The 24,845-nt window shown below is 42.9% G+C and overlaps 1 protein-coding gene across 1 annotated transcript in view; it reads right to left on the reverse strand.

Moving 5' to 3' along the window:
* ACAP2 (ArfGAP with coiled-coil, ankyrin repeat and PH domains 2) overlaps nt 1-24,845 on the reverse strand; it is a 122,189-nt gene that overhangs the window by 42,378 nt on the left and 54,966 nt on the right. Inside the window, exons 9-10 of the mRNA XM_045030060.1 lie at nt 21,105-21,179; nt 7,151-7,263 (exon numbers count right to left, since the gene is read on the reverse strand). Of these exons, the coding sequence (XP_044885995.1) occupies nt 7,151-7,263; nt 21,105-21,179 (188 nt within the window). The remainder of the gene's footprint in view (nt 1-7,150; nt 7,264-21,104; nt 21,180-24,845) is intronic.

Below are 24,845 nucleotides of genomic sequence, written 5' to 3' on the forward strand. Positions count from 1 at the left end.
GTACCTGATGTGATCTGGCTTTTTCCTGTCATGTGAAAAAATGGGGTAGGATTAAAACATAAGGGAAAGGAGGGAAAGGAATGAAAATGCAAAATGAGCAAAATAAGTGAAGAATTAGCATGATATGAAAACCCAGCAAGATAAGGCTTACAGTGCCCAATCTGACAAACTGCACAGAATATATAGAGAGTACTACTTCCTAAGGGGTTTGTTTCCACCTACCATATTCACTCACATATACACCACTGATAAAAAGTGAAGGAATTTTTGTAAATTGAATTTCCAGGAACCCAAGTAATTTTCCATACAGTGCATCACACTAAGAACAGAGGGTGGTTTCACTTCCTGAACCACTGAGGAAATACGTGTGTATTTTTTAGTACATATACCGATAACTCTTACTCCAGCAGTAATCTGCATACCTTTCTTTGCAAGCTTTCCATTATAAAAATATTACATTTTAGCTCCCATAGCCACTGAAGTCCATCACCATGTATATGAATACTCACAGAAGTAGTATACAAGATTTCGAAATTTTTAGTTTGCAATGCTTCAAAAAGGAGCATTGCATACGACCCCCACTCCCAACACACACAATTACACAAAATGAAAATAAAGGGAGGAACATTCAATATAACATTCAGAGAATGTCACCTAATTGTTTTGTCTTGATCGATAAAATTAAATTACAAGGCAACAATGTCACATTGGGTACAGATTCAATGATTCGCCTCGTAACCCGTCCACAAGTTTCTTTATGAATCTTACACACACACCAGTGCAGTGCAAGCTGACAAATACTGATTGTGCATGTCTTGGTGGGTGGGGGTGTATACCAAGACATGCACAATCAGTATTTGTCAGCTAGCACTGCACTGATCTGCTCCATACCCAATGAAAACTTACAATAGTATTTGCTTGCCTTTAATCATCACTGGTCTTGAAAATGTAAATCGTTATTTTATTGGGAAAATGGGGCTTGTCTGTAAGCAGATAATTTCCTCAAAGAATCCCAAAAGCTGTCAACTTATTTCTTACATTTCCATATGGTGTCTTCATCAAAGGTAATATAAACTTATTTAATTAGGGCAGCATCCATTTGATAGTTAAGGAAAAACAATGGCAGTTTTAAAAAGACAGTCTAATGGAAAACATCTTGGAAAGTTTAGAGCAAAATGTTTTTGTAAAAAGTGCCATGATTTTTACTCCAATGTATTTTTAGGAAATAAGTTACAAAGAAGTATTTTAAAAATACTGAAAAGATGTCAAAGTGCTAATTGACAGGAACTGGGTGGAACTGGTAATTATCTTTTTTAAATGCCACATTGAAAAATAGTTTGAGCTCCTGTCAGTAATGTTAATTGTATAGCCAGTAAGAGTGCTCTGGACTATAGCATCTGATTCGTGGCTAGCTCTGGAATCTCAGGAATATGAACACAAACCAAAAGCAAATCTTTTGCCCAGGGGATTGCACAATTCGTAGATTCACAGACTCTAGGACTAGAAGGGACCTCGAGAGGTCATCGAGTCCAGTCCCCTGCCCTCATGGCAGGACCAAATACTGTCTAGACCAGGGATGGGCAAACTATGGCCCGCGGGCCGGATCCGGCCCTTCAGGGCTTTGGATCCGGCCCGCGGGATTACCCCTGGTGGTGCTGCGGGCCCAGCGCTGCTCTCAGAAGCAGCCCCTGGGCCGGGAGGCAAAGGGCTCCATGTGCGCACGCAGAGCCCTCTGCCCCGCCCCCCACCCAGGGGCCGCAGCACTTCCTGGAGTGGCGTGGGGACAGGGCAGGCTCCCTGCATGCCTGCCCTGGCCCTGGTGTGCGCCACTGCCACCCCGGAGCCACTTTAGGTAAGCGGCACCGGGCTGGAGCTCAAACCCCTCCTGCCCCCCGCCCCCCAACTTCCTGCCCTAAGCCCTCTGCCTGTACCTCGCACCCCTCCTGCACCCAACTCCCTGCCCTGAGCCCCTTTCTGCACTCCTGTGCATTCCAACCACCTGCCCTGAGCTCCCTGCTGCACCCTGCACCCCGTGCACCCCAACTCCCTGCCCTGAGCCCCATCCTGCACTCCGCACCCCTCCTGTACCCCAACCCCCTTCCCTGAGCCCCCTCTTACACTCTGCACCCCTTCTCTGCCCCAATCCCTTGTCCTGAGCCCCTTCCTCCACATCCCGCACTCCACCCGCCCTGCCCCGGCCCTGCATACAATTTCCTCACCCAGATGTGGCCCTCGCCCCAAAAAGTTTGCCCACCCCTGGTCTAGACCATCCCTGATAGACATTTATCTAACCTACTCTTACATATCTCCAGAGATGGAGATTCCACAACCTCCCTGGGCAATTTATTCCAGTGTTTAACCACCCTGACAGTTAGGAACTTTTTCCTAATATCCAAACTAAACCTCCCTTGCTGCAGTTTCAGCCCATTGCTTCTTGTTCTATCCTTAAAGGCTAAGGTGAACAAGGTTTCTCCCTCCTCCTGACGACACCCTTTTAGATACCTGAAAACTGCTATCATGTCCCCTCTCCCGTCTTCTCTTTTCCAAACTAACAAACCCAATTCTTTCAGCCTTCCTTCATAGGTCATGTTCTCAAGACCTTTAATCATTCTTGTTGCTCTTCTCTGGACCCTCTCCAATTTCTCAACATCTTTCTTGAAATGCGGTGCCCAGAACTGGACACAATACTCCTGTTGAGGCCTAACAAGAGCAGAGTAGAGAGGAAGAATGACTTCTCGTGTCTTGCTCACAACACACCTGTTAATGCATCCCAGAATCACGTTTGCTTTTTTTGCAACAGCATCACACTGTTGACTCATATTTAGCTTGTGGTCTACTATAACCCCTAGATCCCTTTCTGCCGTACTCCTTCCTAGACAGTCTCTTCCCATTCTGTATGTGTGAAACTGATTTTTCCTTCCAAAGTGGAGCACTTTGGATTTGTCTTTGTTAAACTTCATCCTGTTTACCTCAGACCATTTCTCCAATTTGTCCAGATCATTTTGAATTATGACCCTGTCCTCCAAAGCAGTTGCAATCCCTCCCAGTTTGGGAATACATGGAGACAAGCTGGCCAGTTTGGGAATTAAAGTAACCACACACTAGAAAATAGGAGAGCAAGGGAAAATCCCCCCCCCCTTTTTTTTCCTTAACAGAATGTATCTCATTGTGATAAAGTGTGATGTCACTGTAATAAAAGTGTAAAACTGGTTCTTGTGTCACCTTTACCTTTCATATTTCTAATTACATTTCAGTGAGATGTCCAGTTTCTATATGTAAACAATGCATATTTCTATCACCTCTCATTTTAGACTTCAGAAACAGATAAAGTTACTGCATTTCTGCCCAAAAATGCAGCAAACTAAAGTTAGAAATGTACTTGTAAATAAAAATAAAGTAAGAAAAATGTATTTACAACAAATGGAAGAAAGGGGAACTTGATAATAATGAATACAAATCAGAAGTTAGGAATTATAGAAAATCAATATGGGAAGCTGAGGGACACAAGGAGAAATCCATAGTCAGTAGAGCTAAGGACAGTAAAAGTATATATTAGGAACAAAAAGAATCCTAATAAGCGTATTGGTGCCAATGGTACAATTATCAATAATAATGCACAAAATGCAGAAGCTTTCTATATATATTTCCATTCTGTATTCAGGGGAAAACATTTGATGTAATCATATCATATAACACACTTTCCATTCCACTAGTAGCTCAGGAACATGTTAAACAGCAGCTAAAGTTAGGCATTTTTAAAATCAGGAAGACCAGATAACTTGCACCCAAGAATTTTAAAGGAGCTGGCTGAGGTGCTTGCTGGACCATTAATGTCAATTTTCAATAAGTCCTGGAGCACTGGGAAAGTTCCGGAAGAAAGCTAATGTTGGGTCATTCTGTTAACTCTTTTTAAATATTGGCACAAGTAATTATAAACCTGTGTCTGACAACTGATAGCAGGCAAAATGATGGCATAACTGATATAGGACTTTATTAATAAAGTAGGTTAATATAATTAATGCCAGTCAACATGGCTTTTTGGAAAATAGGTTACTGTGACAGTAACCTGATTTTTTTTTTTTCTTAAAAATGACATTACAAGTTTGGTTGTTAAAGGGAATAGTGTTGATGTAACATACTTAGACTTCTGGGAGGCATTTGACTTGGTACTCCGCAATATTTTGATTAAAAAAATTAACATGGCACACAGCCAATTTTAAATCCATTTAATAACTGACAAGTCTCAAAATGTAGTTATAAACACAGAATCCTCGAACAGGTGTGTTTCTAGTGGGATCCCGCAGAGATTTGTTATTGGTTGAATGCTATGTAACATTTTTATTAATGACCTGGAAGAACACAAAACCAGCACTGAAAGTTTGCAGATGACACAAAAATTAGTGGAGTGGTAAATAATGCAGTGGACAGGTCACTGATACAATGTTATCTGGATAACTGGGTAAGCTGGGAGCAAGCAAACAACATGCATTTTAATATGACTAATTGTAAATATATCCATCTAGGAAGAAAGAATGTAGGCCATATTTATAGGATGGGAGATTCTATCTTGTGAAATAGTGACTCTGATAATCAACTGAAAATTTCTTCTCAGTGCAATGCTGTGGCCAAAAAGGCTAATGCAATCCTTGGATGTATAAACAGGAGAATCTCAAGTACAAGTAGAGAGGTTATCACTGGTGAGACCCCTGCTGAATACTGTGTCCAGTTCTGGAGTCCACAATTCAAGAAGGATGTTGATAAATTGGAAAGGGTTCAGAGGAGCCACAGGAATGATTAAAGAATCAGAAAATATGCTTTATAGTGATAAACTCAAATCAACTGAGCTCCGTAAGGCTAACAAAGAGAAGGTAAAGTGGTGACCCAATGACAATCTATAAAGTGCTAACATGTAGAACAAACAAGGGGCTCATCAATGTAGCAGAGAAAGGTCTAACATTATCCAATGGCTGGAAGCTGAAGCTAGCTAAATTCAGACTGGAAGTAAGATGTACATTTTTAACAGGAAGATTAATTAACCACTTGAACAACTTACCAAGGGTCGTGGTGGATTCTTCATCACTGACAATTTTTATAGCAAAATTGGAAGTTTATTTTGGAGCAGTTCTCTGGAGGTCAGACTAGATCACAATAGTTCCTTCTGGCCTTAGAATCTGTGACTTAAACAATAGCTGCCTTTTCCAAAGATTCATAGATTCCAAGGCCAGAAGGGCCCATTGTGATCATTTAGTCTGACCTACTTATTTCCTTTTTAAGAAAGGAGAAAATGGAGCTAGTTGTAGACACTGATCAAAGTAGACAAATGACTGTAGAGTCCATAAAGAATTATTTTTAATATCTTAATGTCATATTTTCAGTAGTAATTTATAAACTATTAGCTAGATTATACAAGAGAAAAATCTGAATGAACATAGCACAAAACCAACAAATGTCCGATCCTGACTCAAATACTAAATGCTGTGATGCCTTATACAGTCCATCACATCTGATCTTCCTCATTCGTAGAATGATTGTGGGACATTCAACTAGGCTTTCACACATGGGGAGATAACGTATCTGTTAAAAATAGAAAAAGTTCTGAAGGAAAAAAGTGTTGATGAAAATTATAATTTTCTTTGAAAAAACATTTGTCACTGAAAAAATTCACAAAAAAATCTGACTACCTTTATAAACAATGAAACAGTAGCCAATTAACTCTGCCATCCAGGAAATCAAAGCGTGAAACAGCACTCTAACACCTCTGCTAGCCTACCCTTAATCTCCCCGAAAACAGTCAGAATCTGGAGATATTTTAACCATGGGGGGAGAGTAAATCCTAGTGTATTGGGGCCCTTGCAGAGAAAACCCTACCAGCAATCCCCTCTTTTATAATGAAAAAGATCCAGCCAATGGCATTTAATGTTTTAAAACTGATGGATGTTAATAAAAAGAGATCTATTCTATCACTGAACAGCACAACACAAAGTATACGCAATTCCCACAACATACTCCAGTATGCACTGTCACTCTGAAGCACAATAGCATACAAATGGCTTAATATATGCACTGGGGCAATGCTAGGGGCGCATAACAACAAACAGGAGCACTGAATGGTCAGGGAAAGGACTTAAAACTGCATAGCTGTAGTTTATAGTTTAGCATACATGCTGGAGGTTTTATCATTTCTAGAACTGCACTCCCTTGAAATCACAATTGCGGCGCACCAACAGCTGAGAAGAGCATGTAAATAAACTGTAAAATATTAAGAATAATATTTAATTTACAAATTTAACCCAAGGAAGATTAAGTTACAGCAAACAGACTACTTTACTTTTCAACGAGAGCATGGGGGAGGCAGGATAACACGCTAACTTGTGTGCACTGACTTCACACCTTTCATTGATTTGCCTTAGCTTTCCGGTGTCCCCATGTAGACATGGCCATTGGAGTCCCTCAGTATTACCCCCCTCCCCACACACACACACACACACACCCGTATATTTGCATTTAAACCAGAAGTCTTTATACATTTTTATTTCCCCAGGGTTTATATTTATAGATAATGACATTTTGTACACAATCACGAGTTATAATGCTCCACCCAAAGCGGCCCTGCTGATCAACTCCTCCCCCTCCTTCCCAGCGCCTCCTGCACAGCACAGAACAGCTGTTCTGCCACGTGCAGGAGGCATTGGTAGGGAGAGGGAGGAACAAGAATGGGGCAGCAGGAGAGGGGTGGATTGGGGTTGGGGCCCGGGGTGGATTGGGGGCAGGAAGAGGCAGTGGCGTGGATTTGTGGCAAAGGGGGTGGGTGGGTGGGGGCGGGATCTGGGGTGCAGCAGGGGTTGAGCACCCCCGGGAAAATTAGAAGCCAGCACCTGTGGCATCTATGGATTTCAATACAAGCTCTGAGATGAGGACTTGCAAAGATCAGGCCCTGTGCTTGCAAACAAGCAATAAAACAAAATAAGAAATTTCCTTGAATTCTGTAAGTCACTGCAATAAATACAACAGGCCAAATGGTGCACCAATTTATGCTTCAGGCAACTCTGTAGAATTAATGGGGTTTTCCAGGGTTCTACATCAGCCCAGAATTTAGCCTAATAATCAGTATGGTTACAAACCATAACAAGGAGAGTTTTTGAAGTCTTACCTGTTCCAAGTCTTGAAGGCATTGCTGGCTCGCTTAAAGAGATACCCTTCCATAACAATGCCATTGGCTGCGTCTACATTGTATTCTAGCTTAGTATCATCACTGGAAAAATCCTGGTATTTAAAAAAAAGAATTTCAAATGCCACTCAAAACATTAATTTCAAACTGTGCAGATATTTGGCAATGGCATCATGCTTGCAATACCTATTAATTCTGCAACTATTAGGCCCACACACAAGATTAAGAATGTGAATTTTCAGGGAAGGTTTTAAGGCACTAGAGTCAATTTTATTTCACAAAATCTATACCTGTCATAATTGCATTATATAATAAGACATGGGGAATTTTACCAGCCATATTTACAGATACTTGTGAAAAAGAGCAGCATTCTATAGCTCAATAAACTGCACATCAGCAGTAGGCAAGTGTCAGAAAAGCCAAGAAATTGAAAATCAAACAAATATGAAAACTTCTGTAATTTGATTAAAAGCAGTGCATCCAACTGTCTAGATACAAATGAGTGACTAAGTAACAATACCTGAACTAAGAGTATATTTTCAGAAAAGTTGCAATTAATCAGAAATTGTGGTAACCACCGGGCCTTTACTGGAATGTTACATTTCATAGCAACAACATGCTCAGCACTGTATACTTGTGTTTTGTACAGAGTCCCCCATCCCACAACCCTATTTCTTTTATTATCTCTCTGCTTTGATTACATCTGAATTTTAGTGTCTGTTCTGAATTTCACATCTGATATTTTATTAATAGGGTGAGATTTTCAAAGATGTCTAAGGGATATGAACACTATTCCCAATTAAATGAATAGTAAATAAGCATCCAAATACACTAGATGGCTGTGAAATTCATATCCCGAATTGCCCTTTGGAATCAAGACTGAACTCACAATTATGTATCAGAGATTATTCAATAAATGTCTGAGAGGGAAAACAATGAGCAAAGGAGGACAATATCTGGCTAACAAGTCTGACAGGACTTCTCAACCTTGCCGAAAAACACAAAAGCGAATGGAAGCTGAACATCCAGAACACAAAATAAATACTTCACAGGGTCCACCGAACAAAAACATGAGCACGGCTGTCAATAAAGATACAGCCAATGGATTTTGGAATAATGAGCACGTATCCCAAAATTTCTGCAGTGACACAAAATGCATCTTCATTTGAAAGGGGACACAATGACCCAATCACGCCTTCAAAGTTTTTGCCCCTCTTCTGACCATCAGCCCTTGTGTCTTGCTTGCTTTAATATGAGGTAGCTACTCTTCTTCCAGGAGTTAGTCACCTGTAGACCTGCAGCATCGTTGTGCAGATGTTGATTAACACTTTTTGGAAAAGGAAAAAGATAGCTGAGTGTCATCAACCTTTTATTGGCCTCACCACTCTCTAAATGGTCTTGCATGGATACTGAAGAGGGAGACTAGGATAGGTCCTTAGGTGAGGGTAAGGAAGAAAAGCAGTTGTCCATTCTCTCTGCATCCGGTTAGAGAGAGAAACGATTGAAGCCATTGTATTCCTACACCACCTTCTCCTGACACATCATCTAAACAGGGCAGCTGTGTCAGAAGTCAGAGGAGAGGTTAAGCATAGAACCACAAGATGTAGCCTTCATCCACTGCCATAAGAAGGCTGTCTTAATGCCATTAGTGCTGGTTGTATGCTTGGTGTGGCCAAACCGCAGCTCACAAGCCACATGTAGCACTTCTACAGTTAAAGAGTGGCTCATGGAGCCCCCTGCACTCCCCCCAATTCTCCACCTACCAGACTGGGGGAGGGAGCTTGGGGCTTTCGCCCTGGGCAGGGCAGTGGAGCTAGGGGCTTCTTCCCTGCAAGGAGGGGGGAATGCCGTGGCTCAGGTGAAAGCCTGAAGTCGCAGCAGGTGTCGCCCCACAGGGATGAGGTCCCAAGCCCCAGTAGGCACCACGCCGCAGGGCAGGTTGCGTGTGGTTTGAGACTCTTGAACTTCTGAAGATTATTGTATGTGGCTCAGAGGATCGGTAAGTTTGCCCACCCCGCTGTATGCTGTGTCCTTATCTGGGGCCTGATTGCAAAGCATCCAGCATGGCTGCAGAGACCATACAAAGCTGGAGCTTGGCTGTCACTATTTTCTCAGTGAGTTTACTGAAGAATGTGATGCTAGAGATGGGACAATAGAAAGACTGTCTCCATCTGATGTTGGCTTTTTTTAGGACTGGGTCAGCTATTACATTCTTCAGGGAAGCTGACAGATTCACTTCTATGAAGGGGGTGCTGATCTATAAGTAGTATGCATAGTCATTGTGGCTGGTTTTCATATTCCTGGGAGGTGCACAGACCTGTTCCTTGGGTGGACAGTTCAAATCTTCCCAAGAAATTCTAGATCTTCATTGCATATAACGGGCTGAAGTCTGCCAGGGATTTACATGCACACAGAGTGACATCATATACATATATACACTGTGAAATCTTAAGCCATGGCCCAAAGGACAAGAAATACACATTTAGTGCTTGGCTACATGGGCAAACTCAGGAAACAAACTGAATTCACTTTCAAAAGTAGTTTAAACTGCATGAAACCACTGTGTGGTCATGCTTATTCAGAATTAAAGTGACCTGAATTCAGCATTATCTTAATTCACATTGTAAACAAATTGAAATAAACTGAGGGCTTTTCTACTAGAACATTTAGTTCATGGCAAGCTGGGATTTGAATCTACCCTACACAGCAGGGCTGTGTAGACAAGCCCTAAGTTTAACCAGCCCTTCATCACATTGAGGGGCAGTTCATTGCCGAGAGTGAGAATGACAAACTTGCACAGAGACTTCAGAGAGCAAGGTGGTCAGACCATACTAATTTTTAGCAGTAGCTAAATTAATGAGGAACCTCCATTTAACTCTCTCATTTGAGCTTTGCTCCATAGGGGCTCATCTACCAACGCTTTCTGTATTGCTTTTAACAGTATCATATGAGAGTGTCGTTACAGCAGTACAGCCTCCTAGTATGGAGACATTTACACTGGTATAAAGATGCTTGTTGAAGCATAGCTTATTCATGGAAATGTGGAAAAATAAGCTATACTTCTATAAGGCATATTTATACCGGTACACCTGTGGCCAAACTAGGGGTTGTACTGAATTTAGCTATTTTGGTGCCCGGGGGGGGGAGGAGGGCGCCGCAGGAGGGAGAAAATCTCGCCCTTAACTGAAATAGCTGAATGGACACAAACTGTGTTGCGACCAGGCCTAGGGTATAAGGAAAAGAGGAGGCAGCAAAGACAGCATAATTTCTTCCCACTGATAAGCCTCATACCATACTAACTGGATTCTAAAAGGACCCCAGAGGGAACATTGTTCTGCCCCTGTGATTGGAAGAAAGTGTGATGACCTAGCAGAAGATTAGCCAAGCAGGGCAATGGGATGGTTACAACTGTTAACATAGGCCTTTTATGAATGGATGCAGGCAATGAAGACAACAGATGCCTGGGCACAGGACAGTATATTATTCAATAAAACGGCCAAAGAGCTTACACACAGAATATTTTCAGCTATTCCCAATTTATTTTAATAGGTAACTATATCATGATCAGAACATTGGCTAATAATTCAGAATCTGATAATAGGCACTCACTATAAAAGTAAAAACTGTTTGAATTTTAGCAGTGACCAGATATTGTAGGGGCTTATATATTAAAAACAACACAAAACCAAAGCAGCTTATAACCCAATGCTCATAAAACCCCGAATTCAGACACACATACTTTTCTTTATTCCTCAACACTTCATAACCCTTAATACTTTGATATCTGGTCTCAAATTCAGAAGATGCAAAATATTACAAAAATTTCATATAAAAATGCATACTCAGTATAAATATTACAGTACCATTTCAGTATAACTTAAGGATGTGTACATTACATACAAACATTTTAAAATAGAAGTGTTTTACAAAGTATTTTCAGGGTTTCTTTTTCCACACACTGTCCCCTTTTCAAAAGAGCTAAAATTTGCTGAGTTAATTACATTTTGTAAGAAAAATGTTGTTAATAAATGTTTTAATTTCTCTCAAACTTACCAACTCCCAAACATAATGAAACCTGCTGAAGATTTGCATCTTACTGTCCTTAATGATTTCTGTGATTTCTTGTCTGAGGAAAAAGGGTATCTTTCCTGGATTCTTTCTACCCAACCAAGAGTGCCATGCAGTCATCACATTCTCCTATAGATTCGCAAAATTGTTTCTGGTATAGCAATTGTTTTGTAAAAAGAAATGTGAGCCATTAGTTTCTTTCTTTGTAGCCTTGTGTGAATGTAAATGATCCAAGTGCTCTCTCATTATGCAGCTCCTGCTTCAATTCAAGTTGACTGAAACCATGACTTTGTCTTAAGGCATGGACAATATTGCTGATCTTAGCTCAACTGACTTGCAACCTTACATGGTACATTAAGACTTGAAAGAAGGTGCAGACAGTTTCATACTTCCCTAAATACATGCAGTACACAACTGACTAAGTATTTTTAATGTTTGTACTTCACATCAGGTCATTTACATATGAGTCAAAGCTCAAACTGCAAGAGAAAGACAAAACCCATTAAAGGCCTCCAACTGCTCTATCCATAGTATTTCAGAGGTGGAGTTTTGGAGTGTGTTGAGTGGTGGTGGTGAGATTAATTTTCTATAACAGCAACAGAATAGATGTTGAAAAAAACTGGCAAACAGTATTTTCTTTAGCGTCTTTGTATTTTGTAATATAAACAAGAGGGGCAAAGCAGTCATATTACTGTAATGTATTTTTATCCTGGCATATGGAAAAAAGTTTCATGAATCACAAAAATAATCAGAGGGGAAAAAATATTTCCAGCTCTTTCCAGAGAATGCTATAGGCAATATACCCAGTCATTTCACATGATTTAGAATTTTATATTCCTTAAGCATAAAATTATTTGCTAAAGATTGATAACTTACTTGCAAAATTTTTCATTTAAACAGAAAGTATGTTTCAGCTAGCCAGCACAGAAAAACTGAAGTGCTGCAACATTAGATGTCTAATTCAAACTATGTTTTCTATTTTGGTATTCACTCATTTCTCAAGATTTGCCGGTTACTGGGGGAGGGGCACGTAGCGGAAGTGAGGCAGACAAACGATTGAAAAGTATAGTATGCTCGTCTACTTTTTCATATCTTTGAAAGACAGGGATCCCTTTAGTAAAGTTACCTCAAGGCAACTTTCACACGTGCAACCAACACTAATTCAGTAAGTCACATGCACAGTTGCTGACTCCATTGGTGCTCTGGGATCAAGCACCCACAGAAAAAAAAATGTTGGGTGCTCAGCACCACCAGCATCAGCTGTTCGGCGGCTGGGGGCAGCACTTGAGGGCGTGCAGAGAAAAACGAGCAGTGGGAGTTTCAGGGGAGGGTTTGGAGCAGAGGTGGGAAGAAGAGGAGCGAGAAGGGGTGGAGTGATGGCAGAGCAGGGGTAGGAAGAGGCTGCGCAAGGGCAAGCCTCAGTGGCAGGGGCAGAGCAGAGCACCCCAGGGAAAAATAAAAGTCAGCGCCTATGCAACATCCCAGTACGTCTTACTCAACTTGACAGTGTTACATCATAGCCATCATTTCTCAGAAATTCTTAAAAATCACCAATATTTTAGACATACTGGATTTGTTTCAAAATTTGCTACGCGACATGTATTTTTTCCACTTTTATGATAAGATAATTTTCTTGCGGCTATTGCATATAATCCTATTCTTCAGCAACTGCAGTTCTAGATCCTTCCAATAGCCAAAATTAGTGACTGGTTATAAGATCTTCCTTCAAGTCTATAGAAAGGATGGTTAAACTCATTTTGCTGGATTCTGAAGGCACTCAATGTTCAAACGTTGGTTTGTATTTTGCTTAAGTGAAACTGTGAAAAAAGGAGCAGAGAAAAAAATCCAATAAAAATAGGGTGGAAAATGGAGCAGGTTGAATGAACATCAAATACAGAAAGTGTGACAAAAGCAGAGATGAGGGGAGAGAAAATCTTAATGAAAAATTCAGCATACCCAGTATTTAGGATATCCATTGTGCAAACCCAGCTTTTGAGAGGGGAATCTTCTATTCCCCCTCACACACTGCCAGCATCACAGTAAGATATCTTTGGTTTTGAAACTTAATCACCATTAGAAAAAAACCCAACAAACAAACTATTTTGGGTTTTGCTAAAATATCTCGAGAAGTTGTCCTAGCTTCTGCTAACACAAGGTTGTCTCATCCCTATTTTAGTGCCAGGAAGTAACTCTTATTTTTCCAACAATAGTTCTGTTTTAGCTGGTTGAGAGGGATCATTTTCCCTTCAGGAGCAAAGGGCCAAAAATGTGCATGTGCTTCAGCAACAGTAGTGAAGGACAGGAGTACTTGTGGCACCTTAGAGACTAACAAATTTATTTTAGCATGAGCTTTCATGAGCTGCAGCTCACTTCTTCGGATGCATAGAATGGAACACACAGACAGGAGATATTTATACATACAGAGAACATGAAAAGGTGGAAGTATGCATATTAACAGGAACAGTCTAATCAATTGAGATGAGCTATCGTCAGCAGGAGGAAAAAAAACTTTTGAAGTGATAATTAAGATGGCCCATAGAAGGTGTGAGGAGAACTTAACATAGGGAAATAGATTCAATTAGTGTAATGACCCAACCACTCCTGATTCATAGACATGGCAGCATCTGGCTCCTCACCTTGGCTGGAGGAGACTGCTATGATACTTTTCTCATCCATCCACCCTCACTCCATCTCCCTCCTGAGCATTATTCTAGGCATTTACTTTTTACATGAAAGAATAGTGTTTGAATACAATGAAAAACACTTTGAATACAGTAAAAACCATATGTTCCATATTATTGCTGTGTTGACAGCATCATACAAACTATGTTACAAAACAAAAAGTTATTACGGCTTTGAGAGAAAGGGATTAACTTAGTGAGTCCAAAAGTTATTTAATAACTCAACAAGTTGTTGCTGCAACACCTGGCTGCATCAGACTTCTACGAAAACAAGAGCTCTGGCAGTCTCGCATTAGACTGAATACTATTCACTGAAGGCTGCCTATTCTCTTTTGGCAGCTAAAATACTTTTTTTGCTATAAATGTGCAGATGGAAATACGAGTCCTAGAACATACCTGATGTTGCCATCTTATTCCACCAACTACCATGTATCCAAGCATATGAGAGAAAACTTCATTTACTGTTTTTTTAAATGTATGGATTGCTTCTAGCATCCTTGTCAGGTTCATGTATATACTGCAGACATAAATTAAACCATAACAAATGGAGATCATCTTACCTAAAGAAAAATCAGACTATCCAACACATCTAACCCAGCCCCACCACTTTTACATCAACCTCTCAGGAAAAGCCAAAATTAAAAAATACACCTTTCAACAAGAACAAACCAAGTCTTTGTCGAAGCAGTTGAGAAATGAGTTATGATTATTATATACACAAACAGTCCTGTCCCTGAAGAGCTTGCCATCTACACAAAAAACGGTTACTGACCTTCTGTAACTGTTTTCTTAGAGATATGGTGCTCTTGTCAGTCCACGTTAGGTGTGTGCACACCGTGTGCACTACTGTCTGAGATGTTTCCCTCAGTGACAGGGGGTAAGAGGGTGGGTTGGGGAATGGACATGAGCAATACATATCTAAGAACAGTTACAAAAGGTTAGTAACCATTTTTTCTTCAAGTGCTTGCTCATGTCCATTCCACATTAGGTGACTCTCAAGCAATACCCAAGTAAGTGGGCTCCGAGTTCATGGACATGCATACTTCAACACTGCTCTCCCAAACCTGGCGTCATCTCGAGCCTGCTGGGTGATGGCGTAGCGGGATGAGAAAGTATGCACTGACGACCAGATTGCAGCACTGCAGACATCTTGTATTGGAACATGGTCCAGAAAGACTGCTGAAGAGGCCTGAGCTCTTGTGAAACGAGCGGTCAAGATGGCAGGCGGTGGAACATTCACCTGCTCATAGCATGACCAAATGCAGGAGATTATCCAGGATGAGATTCTCTTGGTGAAACTGGTTGTCCTTTCATCCTGTCTACTATTGCCACAGTCGCGTGGATCTGGGAAAACGGTTGTGCCCTCTCGATGCAGAAGGCAAGGGCACGACTAACATCCCATGAGTGAAGCTGCCACTCTTCTGAATTCTTGTGCAGCTTTGGGAAGACGACTGGCAGGAAAATGGCTTGGTTGCTATGGAACTGCGAGACCACCTTTGGCAGGAGGCCATATGGGGGGGGCACAGTTGAACATTGTCCTTTGGAAGATGAATCTCATGACCTCTGGGTGAAAGGACCACTCATGGTGAAGAGAAAAAGATATGCTGAGATTATCTGTCAGGGCACTCCTGCCTCCTGGAAGGCCTTGAGATGAATGGAGTGCTTCATGCAGAAGCCCCATAGAGGGATGGCCTCCTGACTCAAGGCGGAGAAGTGTGCTCCTCCCTGCTTGTTGTAGAATATGGCTGAGGGTTTGTCCATCAGCACTCGTACTACATGGCCTGTGATTTGGGGAAGAAACCCTTGGCAAGCTAAGCAGACCGCTCTGAGCTCTCTGATGTTTATCTGCTAGGAGAGTTCTTCCTGGGACCACAGGCCCTGTGTCCTGAGGTAATCAAGTGTGCTCTCCAACCTAGGTATGAAGAATCTGACACTATTGTCAGTGACGGCTGGGGGGCAACAAAGGGGACACCCACTATCGCCGAACGAGGGCTCTTCCACCAGTCGAGGGAGGCGAGGACCAGGGCTGGAACAGTGAGCACCGAGTCCAAGCGGTGTCTGTTTGGTGAGTACACTGAAGCTAACCACGCTTGCAGGCTCTGAGGCCCAGCCTTGATCACATGCACTTGTGGTACAGCACACGTGTCCCGGGAGCATGAGGCAAATGCGGGCTGTTGTGATTGGATGGGCCACAACCTTGGATATCAGGTCCAACATTGTCTGAAATTGAGCCTCTGGAAGAAAGGCTCTGTCCTGGTCAAGTCGAACACTGCCCCAATAAACACTATTCTCTGTACTGGAATGACTTTTCTTCCTTTATCAACAGGCTCAGTACTCGGAAGGTGGCTTGGCCCAGGCTGATGCTGCTCTTTACTTGGCCTTTGATCAGCCAGTCTGAGGAAGGCCACTACCACTGCCACACATTTCGTAAAAACCCGGGGGCCGTGGACAGGCCAAAAGAGAAAGCAGTGAATTGATAGTGAGTCTGGGTTTACTATAACCCTGAGGAATCTTCTGTGGCCACAGAAGATGGAAATATAAAAGTAAGCATCCTTCAAGTCAAGGGCTGTGTACCAGTCCCCTGGATCCAAGGATGGGATGATGGAGGCTAGGGAGACAATGTGGAACGTCAGTTTCTTGAGATAATTGACTTGAGGTGATGCAGGTTCAAGATAGGAGCAAGGACCCCCTTGCTCTTTGAGATTAAGACATTTTGGGAGTAAAACCCTTTCCTTCACAATTTTTGAGGTACCTCTTCCACAGTCCTCACCCATAAGGCTAGGAGTTGTTTGTGATAAGGGTCCCTGAAGAGGAACAGGGATGGGCAGTGGAAGGGAGAGGTGGATGAAAACTGAAGGGTATAACCACCCACCACTGTATTTAGCACCCAGTGGTCTGATGTGACGTGGGACCACACCAGGCTGAAGTGGGAAAGTTGGTCCAGAAACAAAGGGGGGCAGGATCCAAAGCAGGAACTGGCATAGTGCCCTCGGGTTCACCTTCCAAAGGCCTGCTTGGGCCTGCCCGGAGTACCTATGCGACCCCTGCATTGAGGCTGAGGTAGATGGAAGCAGTTGATTGTGCTTGTAACCGCTGCTGCTTCTTTTGAGCAGGTCCTGTCTTGGTGGCAGAGCCCAAAAAATGGGCTGGCTACTGAGGCCTGAAGTGTTTCCTCAAAGGGGCTGGAGCACAGAAGCCCAGGGACCTGAGGGTAGCCCTTGAGTCCTTCAGGCCTTGGAGCTTTGTGTCCATTTGCTCCAAAAACAATGAGCCTTCGAAAGGGAGGTCCTGAATCAACTGCTGGACCTCCTGAGGTAGCCCTAAAGACTCCAGGCAAGAACACTGCCTCATAGCCACTGCAAAGGCCACGGGCCTGGCCGCCGTGTCAGCTGCATCCAGGGCTGCCTGGAGAGGCTCTGGCAACCTTCTTTCCCTCTTAGAAGAGGGCAGAGGATTCCTGCCTTGAGTCCTAAGGCACGGAGTCTTTACATCTGGATGGAGACCCACAAGTTGTAATTTTGCATCTCCCCAGCAGGGCTTCTTGGATCAAGATGCATAGCTGTAGTCCACCTGGCGAATAAATGTTTCTCCCAAACAGATTGAGTTTGTGTGTCCTTCTGCTTGGGGGTAGCACTTGCTTGGCCCTGTCTAGTCCTCTCATTGGCCGTCAATAAATTAGGGACCCAGGAGGTGGGTGAGAGTATAGGTACTTATACCCTTTGGCTGGAACGCAGTATTTCTTCTCTACGCTCTTTGAAGTGGGAGGGAGAGAAGACGGGGTCTGCCACAGGGCTCTGACTGGACTCATTACAGCCTCATTAATGGATAGGGCCCCCTTATATGGTGTTGCTGCAGCCAGAATGTCAATGAAGCTGTGAGATGATTCCTTAAAACTCCTCGAGCTCCAGCCCCAGGATAGCTGCTATGCTCTTTAGAAGCTCCTGATAGGATATAAAGTCATCTTTCAGCAGAGATGGGAGGAGGAGGAGGAGGAGGAAGAGGCCTGTATCGGGGTGGGGGGACTACTTCCTCTTCTTCAGCCTCAACTACCTCAATGGGGGCCATGTCCCGTGTCAGTACTGGGTTCAGTGCTGAATGGAGTGGTGCAGAAGCCCTCCTCTCAGAACCAACCGAGTAGAACTGGTGAGGAGACAGACCTAGTACCAAAGAAAACCCTCTGTCCACCTGGCCAGGTACCAGCAAGGAGAACCTCACCAGGGTCCAGTGGCACATAAGATGGGTACCAGTGGCAGTTCTTAGGATGGGTGTAGGGCTCCACCTTGGACTCCGGTGAGGAGGAGACCTGAGGTGACCACAGGGGAGCGGTAACCCTCACTTCCACCAATCGGTGTTGAGGGTCTGGCAACCAGTGCTGGACTGGGGATGACCTCATAGAAGAAAATAGGGTCAGTTTGCCCCTGGAAGGTATCAAAGGTCCCAGTGCCAGGAAGGAGCTCGGAGCACCATGCTCTCTCCTGCTCATGCTCATCAGAGCTGGTGGTTGTACCATTGGAGTCGGTGGTACCAGGAGTAATAAGTCCTTGGCTGATGCAAAGGCCTCCGGGGTTGAAGGCACCATGATTCCACTGGTGCCACAATGACTTCTTGGCATCAGCAAGGGGCCCCGCAGCAGACAACATTCTGGGGGGAGTCAATGGTGCCACCACAAGACCCGGGGGGGGGGTGGAAGGAAGGGGTGGAGTGGTCCAGCATGGGTTGCACTCTACCACCTTCCCCTTGCTTGCCTTTCTTTGGCACCAGCAAGCGCCCTCTCTCTGATCATTGCTTTTTGTGTTTCTTCCTCAGCACCAGAGATGAAGAATGGTACCAGGATACGTGCGGTGCTGGAGGAATGCTTTGCACCGAGGCCCAAGTAGCTTGGCTCCAAAGCCAGTCTAAGAGCAGCTTCTATTAGGATAGACCTCGATCTAGCCTCTTTGTCTTTCTTCGTACAAGGCTTAAATTCCCAACGAATTTGACAGTGCTCTTGTACGTGAGCCACTCCCAGACACTTCAGACAACTGGAATGTGGGTCGCTCACAGCCATAGGCATGCCACAGGAGAGGTTCTAACTATCTACACTAGTGTTATTTACAATATTCATGCTACAACTAGACTAAGATTAATAAACTAGGATACAGAAGAAACCACTGAAAGACGCCTTGCTGAAGCAAGAGGGGTTGTTCCAGTAACCATCACAGATGGTAAGAAGGAACGGAGAGGGAGTGGGGTCTGTGGGGCCCCTTATACTAGTGCTTTAGCGTGCAGCACCAGAGGGTGCTAGAGCCGGCCCAACGGATACCACTGAGAGAAAAATCTCCAACAACGGTGCAAATGGCACGCACGCAACGTGAATGGCCATGAGCAAGTACTCAAAGAAGAATATACAGGCACACTGGAAGACCTAGATAAGGTGTCAAGTTAAAACTTTGAATTATATGTACACACACACTTTTTATTGAAGGTTAGTCTTTGTGGGAATAAATGAACCTTTAGGAGGGATGTGAAGACTGGTGGGAGGAGGGGAGTGCTTGGCTTGCCAACACTGAGGGCTCATGCTTATGGGGCAGCATGGAAGATGGTAGGGTGATGGGAATGAGAGAAAGAAAGAAATGGGACAGCAAGGGGCTGGCATTCTAGACCAAGTGACAGGGAAATGAGATGACATAAGAAACAAGATCTAGGCTTTAGGCCAGCTGAGAGCTGTGAAGGCCCTGCGATGCAAGCAGCTTAAACCTGGTACATAGGCAAGTGGAAGGATCTGAAGAGAAGAGAGACAAGGAAAGCAATTTTAGAAGCTGTTGTTCAAGGTAAGGGCTTTCCACCAAAAACAGTCTTCCTTCAAGCCCCAGAATTATGAATTTAGGCACTATCATCGTAGCACATGAGGTGATCTTGACTTGTGAGCTGAGGAGCATATGTCTTAAACCCTAGAGCTTTTTAGAGCAAAAACAACAGCATGAATGGCATCTGTAAATGCACTGGGAGTCCGTGTAAATGGTGTAACATTATTAAGAAAACAATTACAGATGACTTGATGAATTAAAATATTTTCATATAGTTTGCTAACCTAACTCAAGTGCAATAGTTGAACAGCAACAAGAAGTAAGATCCAATAAGTGTTTTTGAAGTTCTAACTGATCAGGTTTCCGTAAGTACTGCATTTCTTTATAAAAGCTCCATAGTAACCACTCAGCTTATTAGAAATCATTTACCTGCAATGCAGCCTTATGCAGCATTTAAGGAAAAAAACAAAACAAGTAAGGACAATGGGCCTACAGCAATTATTATAGCTCATAGTAACAAGTCACGTAACTTACTCCTTCAGTGGTCAATTGATAGTATGTACCAAGAGAGGTCTTAATCTTGCACCAGGTGCTGCTGTTCTTGAAGAGCCTATTACTTTCCAACTATAGCTTTTCCCCAAAATAGAACTTCCATCCTATTCCCAACTTCATTTTGCTGCTGAATTTTCTTATGAAATTCTAGTATTACAATAGCAAAATTAATATTGACCCAGATCTTTATAACTATCCATGCCACTGAAGATGTTTTGTTCCATTTGAAACGGCTGCAATTTTCCCAACATGCAATAGCACCAGTTAGTACATATTCAAATTTTCCATTAACGAACTTTCAGTTAGCGTTTAGCTTTCACATTCATATACATTTTAATAAGAAATACAAGCAAAGCTTCTCCATAGATTTTCTTTAACTGTTTGTCTACAAGGTGGCAGATACTCTCAACTTCAAAACACTATCATATTTGGCCCCAATTCAGGAAGAAAGTAAACAGAACATACATCTACAAGGCCTATGGAGAATGCCCTTTCTGTAGCTATATACTGAACAACAATTACAGCAAGCAAAAAGTTAACTTTATGGCAATGAAGACTCCAAGGTACCATATTCAGAGTCAGATTTCTCAGCATTTGAATATACTCATTCAGTAGAACAATGAAATTGATATTTTAGTTAGCACACAGAAATATTGTGACCTTGTTTGGTAACGCAATCCGAATGTCTGCAAACCACCTCTCCATTTAATTACCTGTAATTCTATTTCACTGCACTGCAAGGACACTTTCTGGCAGTTCTAATGCAGTGATGCTCTGTTGCTGAAACATACCAAGCAGATGTATAAAATGTGCGTACAGCTTCTCTCTATTTTACATTCCTTTAAGTACCTTTTGTTGAATAGTTGAGTGCTTTTGCTCCATCTCTCTCCTCTCCTTTGCAGCATCTACACCCAACCGATCCAGCTGTAAAGAGAAAAATGAATTTGGCTCTTTAGACTTTGTAATGCATATTAGAAAAAATACATGATGTCTAGACATTGCATGACTTGTCTTATACACAGGAAAGTCACTTCCTTGATCAGAGAGCTTTACCTTTACTATCAACTAAAGTCCTGTTTAAAACATTTTACTACCATTCTGAATTAACAGGACAAGTTTTCCTGACACAAAACCTCTTTGATAGGTGTACATTTCCTTTAGGGTCTAAGGAAAACGTTTCCAAGAATAGTATGGTGCCAGGGATATGCGACTGGTACACTGCATTGATGACATGTTCAGCCTCTGAAGAAAGGAATGACTCATGCTTTAGCTGCTCTTGCTGGCTGACTGGTCCGTTCAGCAGCAGTAGCATTAGCAGAGAATGCCAGACAGAAGGGGAGGTTGGTGACTTTCCCCTCTAAAAAGAAGATGACGACAGCCCCACCTGGGCTTTTTTAAAATTGAGAGCTCCCATGTGCTCCCTGAAATAGCATTAAATGGGGCAAGGTTCTATTGCTATTCAGCTTGTTTGCAGCTTCCAAGATGTTGTAAAAATAGCGATTATTGCAGAAAATGTGGCACACAGGAGATATTTCTAAAAAAAATAAACATTCAAATGTCTTGAGAACATTCAAATATCACTATGTAAAACCTATCGTGTAATAAAATATCAGTAAAACTATGATAATAGTGTGACTGACGTCAGTGCTTTTACCCAGAATTACTTGCGAGAGATCTATGAATATATGATTGGTTAAAAAGTATTCTGATGAGGTGGAGATGGAAGCTCGTTGACCGATCCTTTGGTACGATACAGTGTGTGGTATAATATTTTGTATACTCTTGTAGACTTTAGACTTTTTCAACATAAAAATTAAGTACAGTAATTTGGTCCTTTTACCCCAAACAATATTATACTTCCCTCAGCCCCAATCATTGTTACAAGATCACTGAACATTAATGCAAATAAAGAAGTTATGATTTGACCAGGGCAGGACATACTGCTCTGGGGTCCTAGGCTGGGAGCTGGTGGTTACAGAGCCTGCATGTAACTGCAGCTGGGTGTGCCCCTACCTGTGTGAATGCTGGTGAAAGTGCAAGCTTGGAGGGCTTTGCAACTTGTCACAACAGCACAGTGTGAGAGGGAGCCCAGGCTGGTGGGTCAGAGGGCTCAGTGGTACCCCCGCTCCAGATGGCACTCTAGGGGGAACCAATCACAGGCGACTAAGGGGGGATATGATAGAGGGCTATAAAATCATGAGTGGTATAGAGAAAGTAAATCAGGAAGTGTTATTTACTCCTTCTCATAATACAAGAACAAGGGGCCACCAAATGAAATTAATAGGTAGCAGGTTTAAAACACAGAAAGTATTTTTTCATGCAACGCACTGTCAACCTCTGGAACTCCTTCCCAGAGGGTGTTATGAAAGCCAATACTATAATGGGGTTCAAAAGAGAGCTAGATAGATTCATGGAAGATAGCCATTGATGGACCTACTAGCCAGGAGGGGCAGGGATAGTGTCCCTAGCCTCTGTTTGCCAGAAGCTGGGATTGAGTGACAGGGCATGGATCACTTGATGATAACCTGTCTGTTCATTCCCTTTGGGGCACCTGTCATTGGCCACTGTCAGAGAACAGGATACTGGGCTTGATGGACCTTTGGTCTGACCCAGTATGGCCATTCTTATTTGTTCAAAAAAGGGACAATCATTTTCTAAGTTGATTTTTTGCAGCTGAATCCTTTCATATCACTGTTTGAGTTTGCAAAGACCTTATGCTCAACTCAAGAGCATTTGTTTGGCTAGAACATGACATCTGAATACCATATCTGATCTATTTCAAAATTTCAGGGAGTGTTCAGGCCTCAAATGGTAGAGCCCTATTGATTTGGGTGGGGGGATTCAGAAAACCGAAAGCAGGGGGTACAATGAGCCCCGCCCCTGCCACCTGATTAGCAAAGCCACAGCTCTAAGCACCTCTGAAATCGTCTACAGCTCCAACTAGTAAATGACACCCATTCACATCTTCCAGCATAAATTCTATTGGGAGGATGAGCAGGGATAGTGTTAACATATTGACACTCTGAAGGACTTACATCCTGAGAGAGAGAAGAAATAGCTGCTCTCCCTGCTGGGAGCCATGGGACAGATGTCAGTCAGCAGAGGCAGCCAGAAGGATAGGAGAGAGAAGGAGGCTTCATTCTTGCCTTCCTCCTAGCCTCCTGCCTGCCCCCCCCGGGGTGGGGCTGTACTTTGAGGAAGGAAAAGAAGATAGACACAGACCCCTGACATGCTAATGGAGAAACCTGCTGTGAGATGCAGAGGAAATGGGAAGCAGACAGAGTCCCTGGCATACAAAGGAAAGGAGTAAAGGGGTAGGCATGGTGGGGCACTCTGGAACGGGGGAAAAGGAATAGGGGATTCCCCCTCACCAGGAGCTCTGGGTATTAGGGGGACCATGGTATGGGGCAGGAGGGAAGGGGCACACACAGAGCCAGTAGCATGGGGAAGAATGGGGAACCCTGATATGGGAGCTAGAGGCAAATGGAGAGCGCACAGATTCCCTGGCAGAGGGAAATTGCGGGACCCTGGCATGTGGCAGAAGAAGGAATGGAGGGCACACACTGAGCCCCAGGCAGCACACACTGGTTAAGGTCTCCCACTCAAAATCTGAACTAGTCTCTTCTGGACTGACATTTCCCATCCCTGCTTTCAACTGAAGGATGATGCTATTGCTGAAAGCTTGAGAAAAATCATGTCGCACATTTGAGTTATGAAAGGAATATGGTTTTCTCACTGAAAACATTAATGCCATGCTACTTCTGTAGAGATAGCTAAAATCAGCCGAACTTCAGAAGTCAACCTGTAAATAGTATCAGAGGGGTAGCCGTGTTAGTCTGGTTCTGTAGAAGCAGCAAAGAATCCTGTGGCACCTTATAGACTAACAGACGTTTTGCAGCATGAGCTTTCGTGGGTGAATACCCACTTCTTCAGATGCATCTGAAGAAGTGGGTATTCACCCACGAAAGCTCATGCTGCAAAACGTCTGTTAGTCTATAAGGTGCCACAGGATTCTTTGCTGCTTCTGTAAATAGTAGCCATTTTCAAATTCATCCACAACCAAATTGGTTACAAGCAACTGAAAATTCACTTATGAGCATGATCAGCAGGTATCTGCTAAAGTTTTCTGTAGAGTCTAATGAATCCCTGCCCATTCTGGAATACTACAATATACCTTTTTTCTAACCTGTCAAATATAGGGGCTGCTATGAGTACAAATTATATAACAATTGTAACTCTCTCATGGAAACTAAACAAGCACATTCTTTGCAGCAAAAAAAAGACATGATCTTAACATAATAGACAGAAGAAAAGTACAGATGGGGGGGAAATAGCAAATGGCATAATTTTAGGGTCTTGCCACAATCTGTTGCATTTCTAATCTGTTGTAGGCATTCCGAGATTCATATGTTACAAAACAAGTTAATGGGGGTAAGGGGAAACGAGGGGAGGGGAGGGAGAAAACTTAAGTGATTTGGAAACATCAAAGCCTCACTGGGAAAATCTAAAGTTACTATGAAGGAAAGACATTTCTTCTATTTTTCTTTTAAAGAAAAAGAAAATTATATGCAAAGACCTACATTATAACAC

This window comes from Mauremys mutica, chromosome 9, assembly GCF_020497125.1.
Source record: "Mauremys mutica isolate MM-2020 ecotype Southern chromosome 9, ASM2049712v1, whole genome shotgun sequence".
Taxonomy (NCBI): domain Eukaryota; kingdom Metazoa; phylum Chordata; order Testudines; family Geoemydidae; genus Mauremys; species Mauremys mutica.